The following is a 21,370-nucleotide window of genomic DNA, read 5'->3' as shown; positions in this document are numbered from 1 at the left end:
TGTTTCCCGTGTGTATCAAAAATAGTCCACAATCCAAAGGACATCCAGCCAACGTGACACAACTTTGGGAAGCATTGGAGTCAACATGGGCCAGCATCCATATGGAACCCTTTCGACACCTTGTATCCATGCCTCCACGAATTGAGGCTGTTCTCAACATGTTGTAGCATACATCAGAGACATGTAGTAGGCGACATGCAGTGGCACGTGCCCCTTCCTTGATTCTCCACTCTCCAGGGATGTGAATGCAGCTTTTCTCTAACTAGCCCAGATGTGGCCCAGATGAAGACACACATGCCTGGGTTACTAATGAAGATAAACTACCTGATTAAGCATGGCAGGACAGGATGCAGGAGGGATAGATGGACCGCCAATGATACCCCCACAAAGACATTATGGGGTCAGTCTAAACCTATAGGACTGGGTGGGGACTCTAGAGATCTGGGACATTATTGTGTGTGTGTGTGTGTGCTTTGCACGCACAAAGTGAGACAATTAGTCAGACAATGGTTGCGAAGCACAGAGGGAGAACACATACAGCTTGCCTGCTGTCATAAATAGTACACACACACACAGTTAGCCCAGATTCCTGTTGGAAAGACCTGTAGGTTTAGCACATCCTTACATTATGTCAGTGAACAGGCAAATGTAGCACCACATGTATTGATTTGGTCACCTCCTTACTTTAATACACTCTAATGCCGGGACCTTTTAACAGTTGGAAGAGTAGAAATGTTGGAAGAGGCAGGCAGAATCCAGTGCATAAGTTGTGCTTTTATTTACTATTGAAGATGGCGGTCTACAGGTGCAATTGACAATATTTACAAAATGATATTTATAAAATTCCTAGGAGCAGGGACACCTGTCCATTCCATTAAGAATGGTTGTGGTATACCAGGCTCAGGTCAGCCACCCTCTCCAACATTACCAAGACAAATCTGCCCAAGACTGGCGCTTATATTTACTCAGCCCCTCCCCGGGACCTACCAATGTAATAATTACAATGAGCCACATAGCTGGTGGTAATCAATGCAAAAAACATATTCCACAAAATACCCAAAAATATTCCACTGAACCAAAAAAGCAACTTCACTGTTTGAAAACTGCCTATAAACATTTATTCTAGTGTCAAAATTGACTACAAAGTAGGATAATGTGGGTCATAAAGTCAATCTCGTCCAAAACTGAGTTTTGGAAGTGAGTTCGTCAAGATTATGTCAACATACATGCCCGCTTTTTGCCCATTAACACATGGTGGCCGATCCAAGGGAGAAATGTCATGCACGGACAATACGGTGTGGTTACTCCCCCTGGCATGCCGAAGACTGGTGGTCTGCCACAGATGCTCTGTAAATACTCTAGTGAAAATAGGCTTTCATAAAGTTGTTCAACAATCTCGGGAAGATGGTCAGCATATGGATTACATTCGACACTAACTACTACTTCTGCGGGCTGTCAACTGTCAAACCTGAGACCAGTGTTGTTGGTGAAGGTACACCAACAACACCATTACATTTAGGTTATATTAGCATAAGGAGAGGCAAGACAACATTAGTAGTGATTGGAAACTTTCTGAAGCCTTTGGGGCTTTCACCAAATTGTGCCAAAAACAGTTCATTACTCTGAGATTTTAACACAATGCACATTAGTGTTTAGTCGTGGGTGTCAATAGCCTACAATCAGCTACCATTACAGTTTTGCACCGTACATCATGCTTCCCTTTTTGCTGTGAATCCCTTCATTTTGCTGTAAAACTGAATCTACGGCATTATTTAGGATGCTTAAGACCGAAGCTTAACCTATATACACTGAACAAAAATAAAAACGCAACATGTAAAGTGTTGGTCCCATGTTTCATGAGCTGAAAGAAAAGATCCCAGAAAACTTCCATATGCCTATTTCTCTAAAATGTTGTGCAAATATTTGTTTACATCCCTGATAGTTATAATTTCTCCCTTGCCAAGATAATCCATCCACCTGACTGGTGTGGCATATCAAGAAGCTGATTAAACAGCATGATCATTACACAGGTGCACATTGTGCTGGGGACAATAAAAGGCCACTCTAAAATGTGCTGTTTTGTCACACAACACAATGCCACAGATGACTCAAGTTTTGAGGGAGCTTACAATTGGCATACCGTGATGAAATCCTGAGGCAATTCATCCGCCACCATCACCTCGCATTTCAGCAAGATAATGCAAGGCCCCATGTCGCAAGGATCTGTACACAATTCCTGGAAGCTAAAAATGTCCCAGTTCCTCCATGGACGGCTCACCAGTAATGTCACCCATTGAGCATATTTGGGATGCTCTGGATCGACTTGTACGACAGCAACAATATCCAGCAACTTCGCACAGCCATTGAAGAGGAGTGGGACAACATTCCACCGGCCTCAATCAACAGCCTGATCAACTCTATTCAAAGGAGATGTCACTCTGCATGAGACAAATGGTGGTCACACCAGATACTGACTGGTTTTCTGATCCACTCCCCTACCTATTTTTAAAGGTATTTGTGACCAACAGATGCATATCTGTATTCCCAGTCATGTGAAATTCATAGATTAGAGCCTAATGAATGTATTTATATTGACTGATTTCCTTATGAACTGTTAAAATATTTGAAATTGTTGCATGTTGCATTTATATTTTTGTTCAGTATAAATAAGATTTGAACAACGATATGCAGAAAGCGTCACATAAAATTGTTTTCGAAATATGCCTTCACTGGAATTTGACCCCATTCTCTGTCGTCAGTGAGTGTTCTATTGTCCTCTAATCTACCTGCTTAGGTACCATTCAGGTGAGGCTACATGGAACAATCCTAACTACTGTACATTGTAGGCCTAAGTACGGTGTCCAGTCGAGGTTGGTGTTTGAAAGCACTGGAACCACTGTGAATTCAGTGGGATCTCGCATTTTGCAAAACACAGTTTGAAACACCATGTGATGCCATGAAGCTTCGGATGTCATTGATTACGTGATAATGTTCTTTGAAACAAGCATTTGTACATTTTGTCGGATCAGTAGTGCTTTAAAAACTGCATCGACACTCCGGTATCAATCACCCCATCACAAAAAACTAGCCAGTTATTGAATATTGTGTTGTAGGACAGCTGAGCTGACTGAAGACGAGGCATTCAACTCGCAGTTGACATCGGTTCCATGGTCTTTGCATGTCGTGATGAAACTCTGAAACTAAGTTGCAAGCTACTTTTGTAGCAAGTCGTTGTAGAACGAGTGTCTCATGAAACACATTCCAGACACTGGTTCTTGCCATCTTGGCATAACTGTGAGTTGACAGAGAAATATCAGTTAGCTAGATAGGCTAGCCAGCTGCAGCTATCCCCAAGCAATGCTAGCTAACTGCTGTCAGCTTTGCTAAACACAAGGTTAGCGCAGGCTTCAGCCTACACATAGACCTGAATTAGCTAACCATCTTGAGATGGTGAGTCAGTCAGGGAGAAGTCTCCAAATTCAAAACTTCTCTCCATAGCAAAGCTAGCTTCGTTTACCTCGCTGTCACTACTCACTACTGCCCTTGGTTTGTTGTGATTGAATGGCAGTCACACACAAGAACAACCCACATCAAACCCAACATTGTGCCAACATTGAGGAGAAGGAAATGGTCATTTCAAACCAAAATGAAATGTGTGATTATATGGAGTATACTGTGCCAGTCAAAGGTTTGGACACCTACTCATTCAGGGGTTTTTCTTTATTTTGACTCTTTGTTACATTGTAGAATAATAGTGAAGACATCAATACTATGAAATAACACACATGGAATCATGTAGTAACCAAAAAAGTGTTAAACAAATTCAAATATATTTTACATTTTTCAAAGTAGCCACCCTTTGCCTTGATGACAACTTTGTATTCGCTCAACCAGCTTCATGAAATGATTTGAGTGAAATCGAGGCCTTATTTTTCTCTGTTAAGATGTGATCTGCAGTATGAATACGCTCAACTCAGCCGCCATGTATGCAGCTGCAAACTGGGACCCACAAAAAACAGTATAGAGGAGGTTTCCTGTGAGAGGAGGGAATGAGGCTTGTGAGCCTGACATGTCTGACTTAGAGATTTATTTCAAACTTGCCCAGGGATTACATCCGTATGCATTTACTCAGGCCCAGACACATCCCTTCCCCACCACAAAATCTGTTACTGGACTACTGGAAGCAAGGGACGACGTGGTCACTACATTGTTAAAGTCTGTGTGTGTGTTATGTCATCTACTCTCCCTGGTCCCGGCATTGGCAATTAAGTCACATCACCATAGTAACTCCAGCTCCCGGGTGCATTATGGCTCATTGAACAGGTAATGCATGTACTCACAACAGAAAAGCACAAGATGTAGTGTTTTGTGTGCGTTTGTGCCTGAGTGTGTGCGTGTGCGTGTGTGTGTGTATGCATCCATCCAGAAAGCAGCAGGAACCTATCAGAAGTCTCTGGTGTCTGCTGTGTTTGAATAGTTGTGTTCCTGTTACCTGTGGTTGTGTCCAGTCATGGAGACAGGTACAGCTTTATGGGTGGGCCTTGCCCACCCTACCATACCTCCTTGCCCATCCAAATACAAATATTGATAATTTATTTGACAGAGATGCGCGGACAGAAAGACGCATCAATCTCAGATAAATCATCCGAGCGAGCAAAACAGCGCCCCTCTGTCTCAGTATGTGTAGACCAAGTATCTGATGCTGTCTGGACCAAATGAGTATGGCATGTCATACTATTTCTGGCCAGACAGAATCAGATAGATGGGATACTTATAGAGGGGTGCTGTTTTGCCCGCTCTAATGCTTTCTCCAGTGACATATTTTAAGCAGAGGAAGAGGTTGAAGCGAAAGGGCTCACTCTCACCAAAATCTGTCAAGAATATGACAAAGCGTTTTTATGGGCATAATATGCAGACCTATCCCTTCGTGTACACAAGCATGCGGCGAAACACCGCTTCCCATTACTTTTCAATGGAAGGAAAACGGTGAGAAGTGGAGTGGGCGGGAGACCGTTGGGTAGCACGAACGTGGCGTGGGAGGCACGGACGTGGCGTGGGAGGCACGAATGTGGCGTGGGAGGCACGAATGTGGCGTGGGAGGCGGTGAAAAAGATCAGTATTTCCCAACTTTCTGCAAATCACCAGCGGCGACAGCTGGGCAATGACCAATCATATCAAGTGGTTCCCATGATGAATTTGACGCTAGGTAACCCAACGCTGGAGACTTTCTTCAGCAAAGATGGCTGACAAAAATACTAGGATGGAAGCAAATGTTAGTAATTATTATGTCATTAGGAATCATGCACAACATTTACAGTTGAGAGGAATATGTTAGTTAATGTCGAGACAAACAATTATGCATATGAAATTGTGAAAATTGCTATTTTGCAAGCTAGCTGACTAGCTAACATTAGCCAGCTAGCTTTATGGGCATTGTAACATGAGTTTGAAATTGTAATTTGGGTTGTTTTAATGTTTTAGGGACTCCTGAGAAAACAGACATCTAAACTATGAAATTGTACATATGGAATCATGTAGTAATCAAATCAAAATGTGTTTCATATTCTTCAAAGTAGCCACCCTTTGCCTTGATGACAGCTTTGCAGACTTTTGGCATTCTCTCAACCAGCGTCAGCTGGAATGCTTTTCCAACAGTCTTGAAGTTTTTCCCACATATGCTGAGAACTTGTTGGCTGCTTTTCCTTCACTCTGCGGTCTAACTCATCCCAAACCATCTCAATTTGGTTGAGGTCGGGTGATTGTGGAGGCCAGGTCATCTGATGCAGCACTCCATCACACTCCTTCTTGGTCAAATAGCCCTTACACAGCCTGGAGGTGTGTTGGGTCATTGTCCGACTGAAAAACAAATGATAGTCCCACACTTCAACAGAGTTTACTGGACCAATCCTGGTCCTGGGACATCAATGTTTACACATTGTAACTGCAATAGACTAGAAACATGATTTAACTAGTTGAAGGCTGATTTGTAATTAATATATACAGAAATAATTTTTTTAAACAGTACACTACACTGTCTATGCATCATGTAAATACTCTAAAACCGGTTCATCTCAATACCATGGCACTTTGAGATTTATTTTAATCTGCAAAACCCTTACGCACCACTGCACTTTGTGTACCAGGGTTGGCTGACCTTCTCTAGTCACTCGTAGGCTCAGGCACTGGTATACTTTTATTTACAAAGCCATTTTGGGTTTACTTCCATTTTATTAGGACATATGTATTGTTCAGAAATGTGGTGGGTACTCTCTTCGTTCGCAGGACTTTATCCTGCTAACTGTTCCAAATGTCCCAACTGAATTTGGTAAAAGGGCTTTTATGTACTCGGCGCCATCGTCTTGGAACGCCTTACAAAATACTTTTAAACTGGAAGAACTTGTCCTGATTGGTGTTTTAAAATCACTGATGAAGGATTTTTATTTCCTGACCTGTTAATGTTTTTAATTAGCTGTTTAATGATTTTGTTATACTCTTGTGAATTCTATGGTTTTTACTAGATTACTTGTAGTTTTGCATGTTGTCTGTAATTGGTGCTGCCCATCTTGGCCAGGACACTCTTAAAAAAGAGATTTCAAATCTCAATTAGCCCTTCCTTGTTAAATAAAGGTTAAATAAAATAAAAAAAATCTGAGGACACAGGATAGGTGTAGTATTTCATCAAATGAGACTTCATTTCAACCAGCAGAGAATGTCAAACGCTTGACTGAAAAGTTCACTATCCAAGTGTTATAAATACATAATACATGCATTCTTAATTAAAGATTTAAAAATTAAATAATAATCAAAAAAATATAAATACAAGTTCAATCTTCAATGCAGGCCTGGTGTGCATTATTAAAACATAAGGAGAAAGGAGGTGAGGAGAGAGGTGTGAGAAGACCAAGGTTAAAGTGCTAAGAACAGGAGCAGGGAAGACAGCATATGATTGATGAGTTACAGTGCAGCTAAACTTAATGTTCTCTCAGTTCATCACAACACTTTAATAATACTTCCTGTTGACCCGACCAAGTGACCTCTCACTTCTGATCATGTTGTGCCCTCTATGTAGCCAGTTCAGATGTGTGAGGTGTTCACTGACACAGCTGATATAACCTAGAGGCTTTAGGGAGAAGGGGGGAGAGGGATGAAGTGAACCAGAGACTTATTGAGAAAACAAGGTAGTTAAAGACAATGTTCAACAGGAATCTGTGTGTGTGTGTGTGTGTGTGTGGCCTCATCTGGCGCCCATACTGTGGCTGCAGTGTGCTTTACACTGAAAAACATGCACAGACACATGAGGACAAACAGTATAGCGTGTGTTGGTCCTCTTGCCTAATTTGGAAGGAGCCACAGTTATACACCTGAGCCTGCTTAATGCACAACTCAGTCCATCAATCAGATTGGTACACAAGTGTGTATGTGTGGGTTATAGGGTGTCTAATTGTTCCTTTTTTTCAATATGGTTGACTCTTAAAAGAGGACGGTTTGTTTTTGTACAAACATCACCCTTAACTACATAAGTGACTTACCTGAACAACACCCTCACCTGAGAAGTAGAAATTGGGAGTTGAATAACTGCAGTTGACATAGCTAAGTAAATGGAACAATACTCTTATTGCAATGTGGATGGCTCTTAAAAGAGCCTTTGGTTGTGCATAGTGTAGTCTATGGTGTTGCCAGGGAACAGCACCCTCTTCAAAGAAGCAGGAGGTGAAGGTCTCCTGCACATGGATTCCTGCATTCTTCTATTTATTGAAACAAACTATACAAAACAACAAAACGAATGTGAAGCTATATATATGTTAAGTGCAGACACAGACAATAACCCACGAAATACCCAAGGAATATGGCTGCCTAAATGGGGAGACTCTGGCGGATCCGGACTGCGACCGTCGTGGTAGGTTCCGGTCTGCGACCCGTCTTGGTAGGTTCTGGACTGCGACCCGTGGTGGTAGGATCCGGACTATGACCCGTGGTGGTAGGTTCCGGTCTGCGACCCGTCGTGGTAGGTTCCGGACTGCGGCCCGTCGTGGTAGGTTCCGGACTGCGGCCCGTCGTGGTAGGTTCCGGACTGCGGCCCGTCGTGGTAGGTTCCGGACTGCGGCCCGTCGTGGTAGGTTCCGGACTGCGGCCCGTCGTGGTAGGTTCCGGACTGCGGCCCGTCGTGGTAGGTTCCGGACTGCGGCCCGTCGTGGTAGGTTCCGGACTGCGGCCCGTCGTGGTAGGTTCCGGACTGCGGCCCGTCGTGGTAGGTTCCGGACTGCGACCCGTCGTGGTAGGTTCCGGACTGCGACCCGTCGTGGTAGGTTCCGGACTGCGGCCCGTCGTGGTAGGTTCCGGACTGCGACCCGTCGTGGTAGGTTCCGGACTGCGGCCCGTAGTAGGAGGTTCCGGTCTGCGGCCCATCGTAGGAGGGTCCGGTCTGCGGCCCGTCGTAGGAGGTTCCGGTCTGCGGCCCGTCGTAGGAGGTTCCGGTCTGTAGACTGTCGCCGGACGCTCTGGACTGAGTACAGTAGCCAGACGCTCTGGACTGAGTATTGTAGCCGGACGCTCTGGACTGAGTACTGTAGCCGGACGCTCTGGACTGAGTACTGTCGCCGGACGCTCTGGACTGGGTACTGTAGCCGGACGCTCTGGACTGGGTACTGTAGCCGGACGCTCTGGACTGAGTACTGTAGCCGGACGCTCTGGACTGAGTACTGTCGCCGGACGCTCTGGACTGGATACTGTTGCCGGACGCTCTGGACTGGGTACTGTCGCCGGACGCTCTGGACTGGCGAGGCGCACTGTAGGCCTGGTGCGTGGTGCCGGGACTGGTGGTACCGGGCTGGGGACACGCACCTCAGGGCGAGTGTGGGGAGCAGGCACAGGACGTATTGGGCTCTGGAGACGTACTGGAGGTCTGGAGTGTAGAGCTGACACAACCCGTCCTGGCTGGATGTTTATACTTGCCCTGCAAATGCATGGCGCTGGCACAGGACGCACAGGGCTTTGCAGACTCACAGTACGCAGAGCCGGCGCAGGATATCCTGGTCCATGGAGGTATACTGGAGACCAGGAGCACTGAGCCGGCACCCCCCAACAAAATCTTGGGGCTGCCTCTCGGGCTTCCGTGCTAGCTGTGTAACCTTATATCATCGCCGTTCCTCCATTCTCCTGTATCCCTCCTCGCACTGTTCCATAGAATCCCAAGCGGGCTCTGGTACTCTCCCTGCATCAATCGACCACCTCTATCTCCTCCCAGGTTGTTACCCACTCATGCTTCTCCCGGGTCCATTCTTCCACAAAGCGCTTTCCTCCCTTTCACGCTGCTTGATCCTTGTTTGGTGGGTTATTCTGTCACTTTCTTTGAATGGAGGAGACCAAGGCGCAGCGTGATGTGAATACATTCTTCTATTTATGGAAACGAAGAACACTAAACAAACTATACAAAACGAACGTGACACTATATATGATAAGTGCAGACACAGGCAACTAACACATAGACAATAACCCACAAAATACCCAAGGCATATGGCTGCCTAAATATGGTTCCCAATCAGAGACAACGATAAACAGCTGCCTCTAATTGAGATCCAATCTAGGCAACCATAGACATACATAACACCTAGACTAGTAAACACCCATAGACAGGAACAAAAACACATACATCACCCATGTCCAAAATAATAAAGAAAACAAAGAATACTAAGGTCAGGCAGGGCGTGACACCTAGTCACCCAACCTTGCCATTCCCTACACGATAACTGCAGGCAATCGTTTTGAAGGAATCTCCAGTTCAAGGTATCTGTAGGAATATGGAAGATAATGTCATCACCAGGTCATTGTGGATTACTAAAGTATAATATCTCTTAAAACAAATCATAACATTGGATAGATGCATCCCAGCTAGCAATGAGGAATCGGCCCAGAAGCGGCCCTCTTCTGAGGGGGTCGGAACTGATTGAATCGGCCAGGAATCAGGTGTCGGATTCGGCCCGGAATCAAAATGAATGACTGCCCATAATCGTCCCAAGACCATTGGGCCGTTTCCGTCTACCGGAATTCAGCCGACTTTGCCGGCATTTTACCAGAATCCCCGAAGAAGCGGCCCGATGCAAATTTAAATTAATGTATACAAAATTACCCGATTTAGTCATTTTAAATATTCAAATAAACACATACAAGAACACACACATACATGTAATAGTGCCAGACATGCACACAAACATATACAGTTGGCATTGCTGTTATGATTTTAATTGTCCTTGATGTCGTTTGTTTAAATGTCTTTTTATTATTTTTTAATTGTTTGCTGTTTTCTTCAGTCTTTTCCTTTTTTGTCTTTGGTTCATTCTCTTGGTTGTTGGTGCATTGGGGGGTTCTTGGGGGAATGGAATTGATTCTATTTTTTTTTTCTTCCTGGGGGGGGGGGGGGGGGGGGCTGTGGGAGAGGTCTCGAATGGTTAAGGGACAGCTATTGGGGAACTATGGGGGGATCTTGGAGGGTTCGGGTTCACGTTTTTTGGCCTGGTGGTAGATCGGTCAACATGCCCTTGAGCAGGGCATTGACCCTGGATGCTTCTGTGTGTCGCTCTGAATGGGAATCTGTTGGATGACTGGTATGATGTAGTTGTCGAGCGGCTTCACTGCAAGTATATTGTATGTTTTGAATATTCAATAAATAAAGAAATAATTATATATATTAAAACAATAGTACTATTATACATTTTATACGATTATACCCATCCACAAAAAAAACATTTTGTGTCAGAGGAAGCACCCTACACCTGGTGACCGTGTCAGCGTGCATGCGCATGGCCCGCCACAGGAGTCGCTACAGCGCGATGGGACAAAGACATTCCAGCCGGCCAAACCCTCCCCTAACTCGGACCACGCTGGGCCAATTGTGCGTCGCCTCATGGGTCTCATTCAAAATACTTCACCAGGGAGCATGACTTAACCACAGAGCATAATTTGCTTCTTTTTTTGCTGTGGATTGTTTCAAATCACAATTGTGTAGGCCTATAGTATGCCTATTTGGAAGCGCACAATTTGAGTAGTGCTCGTGACACTAGTTCTAGCTGATTGAGTTGCGGTTGTCAGTGATAAGCATTTAAAATATGTGTGAAGATAATGTGTCGTGAGTATAGTGTAGCAAGATCAAGGGTGTGGGGATTCCATGTCACCAAGTAACAAAACAGGCACCAATAGCACGCAAAGAGGAAGTTTATTAGGGATCTTTGCACACGGGGAAAGAAGAGGTAATTCACCAATCACCACAGTCCACAAGCCGTTCCGTTTTCCGTTTCATTGTTTGCGGAGTTCACAACCTGCTACACTTGTGAGAAACAAGTTTTGGTTAGTTTCATAACCATTAAAAATGTATTGTCTTTTGTTTCGTGTGCTCCATGTGCACAATGAGCATGTGTCTGGTTTCTTTGAGGGAGCACACCTGAGCACGCACAGAAGTAGGCCTACCTGGTCTGCTGCGTGCAAAAATAAGAGTCCCCATTTGGCCATTTCTGATTGTCATAACTCCCCACGTCCACCACTAATAAGCTGAGCTTCTCAGTCATTTTTTCTTCACCTCACACAGAAAGTCAATGAAGTAGTTTTTTTAACATCCATTGCCAGTGATAGCTCCTCAGTATATGAAAAATCTTTCCAACACTCCCGGCCTCTAATCACCAAGCATCGGGGTGACAGAGCAAAATATCATGATCTGATGATTCCATGTATTTAGTGAAAACGTCATGAATACAGCGGTCTGTCCCAAGCTCACTGACAAGGGAAACGGAATAGGCTAGTTCAGAAAATGTTGCAAGTTCACTATAGGGCCCCACAGCGGAGGTGTCATAAAACCTACAGTAGCGGTCAAACAGGGAAAAGGTTCCAATCGTTTTCCCACCATTCATTTTTCCCATAGGGGATTTTAGAAACACTTAAAATAAGGCCTGTGTTTCGTGTAGGTTTACCCTGGCATGACGTTTAGATAACCGTGTAAAATCTCTCGGATAAGGTGACTTTATCAATATATTCAGCTCTATTTACTCTGATTTGAAAATGCTAATTAGAATGAAAGTAGACATCCTGCAAAACTACAAATCCCTGCAAGCCTCTGCACATCTAGCTGACACCTTTGCTAACAGGTCTTGTCAATTTAAAACTTGCACAAGACGGTTCACAGAATTGTCCATTTAAACACATTTTCCAATGTATTCATTACTATATTTAGCTAACATTAGATAGTTAATCCTGAGATTCTTTCCTTTGCCTCTGTTTGGCAGTCTCGTCAGGATTGTGGTATTTGTAGTTCTTTATGATATCCACATTAGCAGCAAATTTAATATTTCATTTTAGGGGGGTAAATACAGGCAAATATATTGATCAAAGTCACCTTGTCTTAAGAGAGATTTACATGGTTATCGAAACGTCACGCCAGGGTAAACCTACACGAAACACAGCCCTTAATATGTGTTTCTAAAATCCCCTATGGGAAAAATGAATGGTGGAAAAACAATTGGAACCATTTCCCTGTTTGACCTCTAGGTTTTATGATTATTATTACTCATACTGTGGTACTCTATAGCGACGGCTTCAGGCTGAATCCAGTTCATTATTTGATACAATGGTACACTTCACCAACAATAGCTCAAGTCAAGAGATAGAAAGGGAGGCAGACAGGCAGAGTATAGAGAGATGAATGTGATTGAAAGAACCAGAATTTTCATCAGGATATTTTGAACAGTTTTTTTCCCCCCGGCTTTAGACCAATGTATTTTACTTCATTGAAGATGAAGTTGTAGGCTTACTGCTGTATTGGCTCATTTCTTTAGCCGCCAATGGATCTGTTTATCAATGTGTCAATGTGGCAGAGGCTGGTGCTCTCGACTTAGTTGAATTTTAACTTTTCAATTTGTATCATTTTACTTCAGATTTTTATGATTAACAATGTGACAATATTTTTTACATTTTTTTATACTTTGTTTTTATTGTAGGAACACAAAGAAAGTACAAATAAAGTCAAATAAAAGAACAACAACAAAAAAGATCTGGCAGTTACAGTGCACTTCATACCTTCATCATCATATCATCATATTATTTACATTGACATCTTTGAATTAGACCTTTTCCAAGTACGAAACCCATTTTTCCCAGTATTTTTGACCTCTCTCCTGTTGAGTTCTTAAAGGTCATACGCTCCAAGTGGTGTATTTCTTCTACAAAGTCTATCCATTGTGTCGCTGTGGGAGGGTCTTTTTGTAGCCATTTCCTAGTGATAGCCTTTTTACTGGCTGCCAGTAGGACCTTCAAGAGGTACTTTTCTCTATTGTGTATCAGGTATTTCACCCATGTACAAAGAAATGCATTTTTGTTCTATGTCAAATCCCATTATTTTTCCAATGTTAGATCTTATTTCTCCCCAGTAAGTTTCGATTGCGGGGCCAAAAGATATGAGAGTGGTCCGCCCTCAATAGACCGCATTCTCTCCAACAAGGGTGTAGGGAGTCAGTCTGTTTTGATTTCAGTTTAGGTGTTGTGAACAAACGTATAACATTCTCTCCAACAGAATGCTCTCCATGACCTTGAGTTGGTGGAGCTTTGTTGAGTCTCTAATATGTTCAACCATGTTTCATCAGTTATTTCAATGTTAAGTTCCTCCTCCCATTTCTGTTTAATACAGTTTGTAGAATGTTTCTTTGAAGATTGAATACCCAAGTAGAGATTTGAAATAATTTTTTTGTTACTCCCCAAGTTGTATGTGTTAGTGAATACTTTGATTAATTTTGGAGGTGCTCGAGGGTCAGTCACTTTTATCTCCCTTAAGAAATAGTGTTGAAAAATCTTGTTTATCCAAAATCTTGTTTATCTCTCTGTCTAAATTATTTTGCTTAACTCCCCTAAACCATGTCTTCAGAGAGAAATTAATCCACTGATTTTGTCTATTGTATATTTATTTTACCATGTCCTTATTTCCCTAAACTGACTGTATGGGTATCTCTGTCAAAGTAGTCTCGATGTCTTTCCATTTGGATTCGTATTCTGAATTGCACCAACACACCAGAGGTCTCAATTGGGCTGACACATAATCATCTTTTAGGTTTGGTAAGGCCATACCCCCACAGTTTTTTGGTAACTGTAATGTTGTATATCTAGTTCTTGGTCTCTTACTGTTCGAGATAAACCTTGATATCCGTTTATCCCATTCCCTAAACTGTTTAGGCTGTGTTTCTAAGGGCAGTGATTGGAACAAATACAGTAACCTTAGCAGGATGTTCATTTTGATTGTTTAAATTCTACCACTAAGATCTAAGGGAAGTGAATTCCACCTGTCTAGGTCATCATATATTTTCTTGTTAATGTGATCGTAATTCATGCAATAAAGTTTGGGTGTATCTTTTGGTAAATTTACTCCCAGATATTTAATGGATGAGGAGGTCCAGGTGAAGTTATACCTACTCTTCAGCTCTTCCTGTGGGGTATAATTATATACTAGGGCTTGGGTCTTGTGTACGTTAAGCACATACCCTGAATATGTTCCAAATGTTTGTAAAACATCCATCAATCTAGGTACACTTGAGCCTGGGTCTTTAAGGAATAACAGAACGTCATCAGCATACATGCATATCTTATGTTCACTGCCTCTTATTGTTATTCCCTCAGTTGGGTCCTGTCTTATTGCCTGTGCTAATGGTTCGAGGTACAAGGAGAAGAGCGTGGGTGATAGATTACAGCCTTGTCTTGCCCCTCGCTCTAATTTTATCGTTCGTGTCAAATGTCAATTTATCTTTATTCTAGCGGTCGGACATGAATACAGTGTTTTGATGCACTGTATCACTTCTTTGTTGAAACCAAATCTTTCCATAACTTGGAATAGGTAATCCCATCCCACTGAATCAAATGCTTTTTCTGCATCTAGGCTGATTAATATTGCACTTGTCTTATTCTGAGTAATGTGGTCCATGACATGTAGTGTTCTCCTTATATTGTCCTGTGTCGCCTAATTTGTTTTCTTCCAGGTTCTGGTTAATGTCCTTCTTGAACTCATTTAGTTATTTTCTTACATCTTCTCGAAGTTCCTCTTAGCCATTTCTGGTACATCGACGATTATATCTTCTGCTGTCTTGTTACGGGCTGTTGTTGTAGCTCCGAGACCTTTTCCATTTTGCGAAAGTTATTATAATGCTCAGAGTAAATACTTGAATTTAGGGGGTGAAATACCCAACCGATGTGCAGTACGAAAAACTAGGCAGCCATTTCCTAAGTTGCGTCACCAGAAGCCCAATGTGACAATAATTTTGAGAAACCAAAATGATATTATTGAAATAAAACTGTTCCACTAAAATAATCATATAAAAATAATCAACTGGCACACAGATCGGTAGAAATGGTAGGATAAGTTGTAAGCTTCCCCAAACTTGAAACTCATGAGCTGCCTATGGTCTTTACTATAACACCCATAAAAAATGAATGCATAGGAGATCCCATGAAAAGATTTGCCTGCCTATGGTAATCAATGGCCAATCCAAAGAATTTGTTCTGGCGCCGGCCCTGCATGGAGAAGGCCTCTGTCCCCTAACATGTAGTCTGCTCAGTGCTCCCACAGCTTAATGAGAAGGAAAGGGAAAGGGGATACCTAGTCAGTTGCACAGCTGAATGCATTGCATGTGTCTTACACATTTAACCCTCTCTGAATCAGAGAGGTGCGGGTGACTGCCTTAATCAACGTCAATGTCCCCCGGGGAGCAGTTGTTGTGGGGGTTCATTTTCAGAATGACAGATTTTTTCCACCTTACTAGCTCGGGGATTCAAACAAGCAACCTTTCGATTACTGTCCCAAAGCTCTAACTGCTAGGCTACCTGCCTGGGACACGCGTCATCAGAGAGCCCCAGAGAGAGCCACTCCAGTGTTTTGGTATGGGGGGGGGGGGGAGAGAAAGACACACACAGTTGGCCTGATACACCAAGGTTGAAATAAACACTTCACATCATAAATAGAAGATTGTCCTACAAATACAAGACAAAATTGTCTGCAGTCTTGTGCAGGTTGCACAAACAAACACAAGGACAGACATTCTATTTATTTCAAGGATCTGTATTAATGCCTATGATTACAGTCACACAACATGGACCCATTCTTGGTTCTCGGGTCAGCGTCCACATGTTATCATCCTATCCGCCTGCTCCTCAACATGTGGACAGGCGAGCGAAGCTGTGATTTGTTTTTAATCCCTGTTTTGATAAATATAGTAAGGGCTATTATTAGCAGGCATTGCCAAATCCTAATGTCAGGCCCTGTTGCATCTTGGGAGCTGCATTGAGTTGGAGGCGGTGGCCTGAGGACATGGTGACCCAGATGACTGAGCCGCCAGAATGATCACCCCAGGGCCTCCGGAGCACGCCACCGCAGACTGTGTTGCCGTAGGGATGCTCCTAATGATCTCATCTTATTCCGACTAACCAGATTTTCGAAGCGCTGGTATCTAATAATGGGAATGGGGCTGAGCTCTGCATCCTATGTGACATTCTTACATTCTGAAGAACACATTCCATGAACTCTGCACTGCTAGCTCCAATCTAGCCTCACACGACCGACAGATATACCCACATTTATGTCATGGAAGTCAAAATATATTTGTACAGTGTGTGAATGTTATGGGATGTATTTGCTCCACTGTTAAATTTTTTTGTTGGTGGCCCACTCTTTTATGGTATACGCACCTAACAGAGTGTGATTTTAACTCTTAACAATATTCTCTTGGTCCATCCCAGGATATGACCTCTCAAGCATTACTACTGAGGAGGGTGCCGGGTGGGAGACTCGAAGGCTACTACAGGAATCCTGGGACAACGAGACAGACCCTCTGTTGGGCCCCCCGTCCAAAAACTGCACTGAGCCAGGTAGGTCAGGCCTCGATTTGGAAGTTAAGATTCATGTTTTTTTGCCAGATTGGTGTAACTATTTAACCAAAAGGTAAGATTCCAGGTAGGTCTTGTCCTAAAACCTAATACGGTGGGGAAGTCTGATACACACACACACAACACACACATCTCCTATTCCCACAATAACAAAGTGTATGTTTACAGACATGCCTGCTATATTGCAACCTGTGTTTTCCTGCAGTGGCTGAAATGTGTTTGGTGTCGTTTTCCCCGTCTCTGTAAAACCAATTGCTCAGATAGCAGGAAGTGAGAGATTCTGTTGAAGATTCAAATTGAAGCTTCAGAATGAGTGTACATGGCACTCCTATGGGGAAGACCGGAGGGATTCCTGGAGGATATACTGTAGGGAAGACTGGAGTACAGATGAAAGAAAAGAAAGTAACAGGGGTTGAGAATTCAGATACACATGGCAGACGGGGATAGTGTTATAGGTAGTGCTGTGATTAAGGAATGTTTGGTAATGATTCATTGTCATGCAAATTACCATGGTTAATGTCATAATTGTAATGTTGGAAAAATGTTTGAGCTTGTAATGCAATATTGTAATAAACACGATGGGAGATAGAGCTGTTTTCACACGCAGGGCGAAGCAGGTGTTTATTTGTAAAGGACCACAGGAGGAGGCAGGTAGCTGGGTCCAGGGGCAGGCAGAAGGTCATACACAGGGGGTCCAAAAAGGCAACAGTACATGCAGGGAAAAGGCTAGTAACGTCGTCTGGGAGATCAGGTAATAGGTTGATAACAGGAAATCCGATAGGCTAAAGTACAGGGAGAGAATAGGCAAAATACATTATTAGTGAGGCAGGCAAAACTATCATACATGGGAGGATTAAATTACAGGAAACCCAGCACTCCGACTAGAAGTGTGTCACAAAACAAACAATACCTCACAATGATGGGGTGCAAAGAACTGAACTAAATAGTGTGTGATAATGACATACAGGTGTGTGAACAGGTGATCAGAATTCACGTGATTGGGATCTGGAGCGTGAGCTGCGTTCAGGGGATCTATGTGTTTGGGAGTGTGAGCTGGAAGCAGACGTTACAATTCTAATGCATATTTAAAAATGAGCTACAACACAGGGGTGACACCCCAATCTTAAACAATAGATTTTACCACTTTTGGAAATGAAGCTGACTGTCGTTCTGTTCATAAACTTTTCCCACTTCATGTAAAACAAAAATACTAAAGGGTAAGGGTAAACTATATCTACTTGAATATAATGTTGAATCCCCATTTCTCCTAAACTGAATGTATATGTATTAAGATGATTGACTATTCCATTTTTTTTGTTTGATTATTGTCCATAATTGACAGTTACACAATTTAAACGATAATTCTGCCTTCCCTATTTTTACACATTGTTCTATCAATATTATTGCTGTTTGAGCTTTGGTTTATTGCAGTCAATGCAGTCTGTGTGTATGGGGAGTGAGTTTTGTGTGTGAGTGCACGTGTGTGTTGTGAGGATGTGCAGATATGTACGCTCTATTCTAATGGCACTTGGTGTGTTTGCATTGCCCGTGGGTGGGTTGGCGTGTGTGTTTTTTCCGTGGGCGTGTGTGTTTTTCTGGGCACTTGTGTGTTTTTCTGGGCCCTTGTGTGCGAGGGTTTTCCATGTGGAATCCTGGGGTTTAACGAGACTGCGTTCCTGCCAAGCATTCTCTTGATCTCACTGTTAACACACCACCTCCCAAATCTCGCCCCTGTCCTAGAAGCAACACACAGACACCAACCAAACACACACCTAAGTCAAACACACTCAATCACTCACTCACACGCACAGATGCGCATACGCAACTCTTTACCCTACACTCTTAGAAAAAAAGGGTTCCAACTGGTTCTTCGGCTGTCCCCATAGGATAACCCTTTGAAGGGCCCTTTTTGGTTCCAGGAAGAACTATTTTGGGTTCCATGTAGAACCTCTGGGGAAAGGGTTATCCTATGGGGATAGCCAAAGAACCCTTTTATGTTCTAGTTGGCACGTTTCTTTTCTAGGAGTGTATTGCCTGCTCCCAAACCCTGCCCTCTCTGAGTGAGTTATATGGGAGTTATATTTAGACAGAAATACTTAATAGCCTGTTTTCCGCTTAATCGCTTTGCCTCCTGAAACGCTGTAATTATTTTAATAGGGATTATTCCTGCTTTTCTGCACAAGAGCCTGTCTCATCTCTCACTCCCTCTTGATCGTTCTCCCCCTTCCCCCCTTTCTCTCCATTGCTCTCTCTCTCTCTCCTTTCCACTACTCCTCCAATTCAACTTCCTTGCACATCTCTCAACTTGGGCCAGTAGACCAGGCTACAGTTCCTTCATAAAGTACTAAGACCCCTTGACCTTTTCCAAATTTTGTTACATTACAGCCTTATTCTAAAATGGATTAAATAAGAACAATTCCTCAGCAATCTACACAGCTGGCCACCTGACCAAACTGAGCAATCGGGGGAATCGGGGGTTTCTTGGTCAGGGAGGTGACCAAGAATCCGATGGTCACTCTGATGGAGCTCCAGAGTTCCTCTGTAGAGATGGGAGAACCTTCCGGGAGGACAACCATCTCTGCAGCACTCCACCAATCAGGCCTTTATGGAAGAGTGGCCAGCCTGTCCTCAGTAAAAGGCACATGACAGCCCACTCTCAGACCATGAGAATCAAGATTCTCTGGTCTGATGAATCCAAGATTGAACTCTTTGGCCTGAATGCCAAGCGTCATATCTGGAGGAAACCTGGCACCATCCCTACGGTGAAGCATAGTCATGGTAGCATCATGCTGTGGGGCTGTTTTTCAGCGGCAGGGACTGGGACACTAGTCAGGATCGAGGCTAAGATGAAGGGAGCAGAAGGACACAAAATCACACAATGTGCAGTAACACACATACAAACACACGCATGCACACTCTGCCTGCCTGCATGACTGCCCGTGTGTGAGTTTAACCTGTGGGTCAGCTGTGTCCATGCTGACTGGGGGAATTGAACCTGCTAATCGTTCAGGTCTTGTTTCTATTGACCCATGTGGACAAGAAGGATTAGAGGGAGATTTGTGTTACTCTGCACCTGATTCAGAATTTGGGTTTATTTTCAGTGTTATAATCAGGGATTTTGTCAGCATTTCTGGTGTATTTGCTTCATAACACTGTCACTCAGCAAACTAACAGTGGCAAAGAACATTAGGTGTCAGCTGTATTCCTGTTGCGAAAATTAATTCAATATTCATAGGGACTCATCTGTTTCGAATCAGCTGCATGTCAACAACAGACAGGAGGCTTAAATGTCATATTACTCAGCACAGTGACGGGAAGCAACGCTAACTATCATGAGATGTATCACTTCATTAGCATCTGAGGGGTGTGTGTGTGTTTTCATTTTTTTAAATTTCACCTTTATTTAACCAGGTAGGCCAGTTGAGAACAAGTTCTCATTTAAAACTGCGACCTGGCCAAGATAAAGCAAAGCAGTGCGACAAAAAACAACAACACAGAGTTACACATGGGATAAACAAAAGTACAGTCAATAACACAATAGAAAAATCTATATACAGTGTGTGCAAATGGCGTAAGGGGGTAAGGCAATAAATAGGCCATAGTAGCGAAGTAATTACAATTTAGCAAATTAACACTGGAGTGATAGATACTGGAGTGAAATACTGGTGAGCAAAAGAGCAAAACAAAGTAAATAAAATCAATATGGGGATAGGTAGTTGGATGGGCTATTTACAGATGGGCTGTGTACAGCTGCAGCGATAGGTAAGCTGCTCAGATAGCTGATGCTTAAAGTTAGTGAGGGAGATATAAGTCTCCAACTTGAGTGATTTTTGCAATTTGTTCCAGTCATTGGCAGCAGAGAACTGGAAGGAGGTGTTGGCTTTGGGGATGACCAGTGAAATATACCTGCTGGAGCGAGTGCTACGGGTGGGTGTTGTTATGGTGACCAGTGAGCTGAGATAAGGTGGAGCTTTACCTAGCGAAGACTTATAGATGACCTGGAGCCAGTGGGTCTGGTGACGAATATGTAGCGAGGGCCAGCCGACGAGAGCATGCAGGTCGCAGTGGTGGGTGGTATATGGGGTTTTGGTGACAAAACAGATGGCACTGTGATAGATTGCATCCAGTTTGCTAAGTATAGTGTTGGAGGCTATTTTGTAAATGACATCGCCGAAGTCGAGGATCGATAGTATAGTCAGTTTTATGAGGGTATGTTTGGCAGCATGAGGGAAGGAGGATTTGTTGCGAAATAGGAAGCCGATTCTAGATTTAATTTTGGATTGGAGATGTTTAATATGAGTCTGGAAGGAGAGTTTGCAGTCTAGCCAGATACCTAGGTATTTGTAGTTGTCCACATATTCTAAGTCAAAACTGTCCAGAGTAGTGATGCTAGTCGGGCGGCGGGTGCAGGCAGCGATCAGTTAAAAAGCATGCCATTAGTTTTACTAGCGTCTAAGAGCATTTGGAG

At 43.3% G+C, this 21,370-nt stretch overlaps 1 protein-coding gene across 1 annotated transcript in view; it reads left to right on the top strand.

Moving 5' to 3' along the window:
- Positions 1-21,370, top strand: part of slc24a3 (solute carrier family 24 member 3) — a 98,867-nt gene that overhangs the window by 37,455 nt on the left and 40,042 nt on the right. Inside the window, exon 2 of the mRNA XM_021610716.2 lies at positions 16,756-16,884. Coding sequence (XP_021466391.1) covers positions 16,756-16,884 — 129 coding nt within the window. The remainder of the gene's footprint in view (positions 1-16,755; positions 16,885-21,370) is intronic.

Source organism: Oncorhynchus mykiss, chromosome 1, assembly GCF_013265735.2.
Source record: "Oncorhynchus mykiss isolate Arlee chromosome 1, USDA_OmykA_1.1, whole genome shotgun sequence".
In the NCBI taxonomy this organism is placed as follows: Eukaryota; Metazoa; Chordata; class Actinopteri; order Salmoniformes; family Salmonidae; genus Oncorhynchus; species Oncorhynchus mykiss.
Note: the sequence above shows the minus strand (reverse complement) of the source record. Positions and strands in the feature narration are given on the sequence as shown.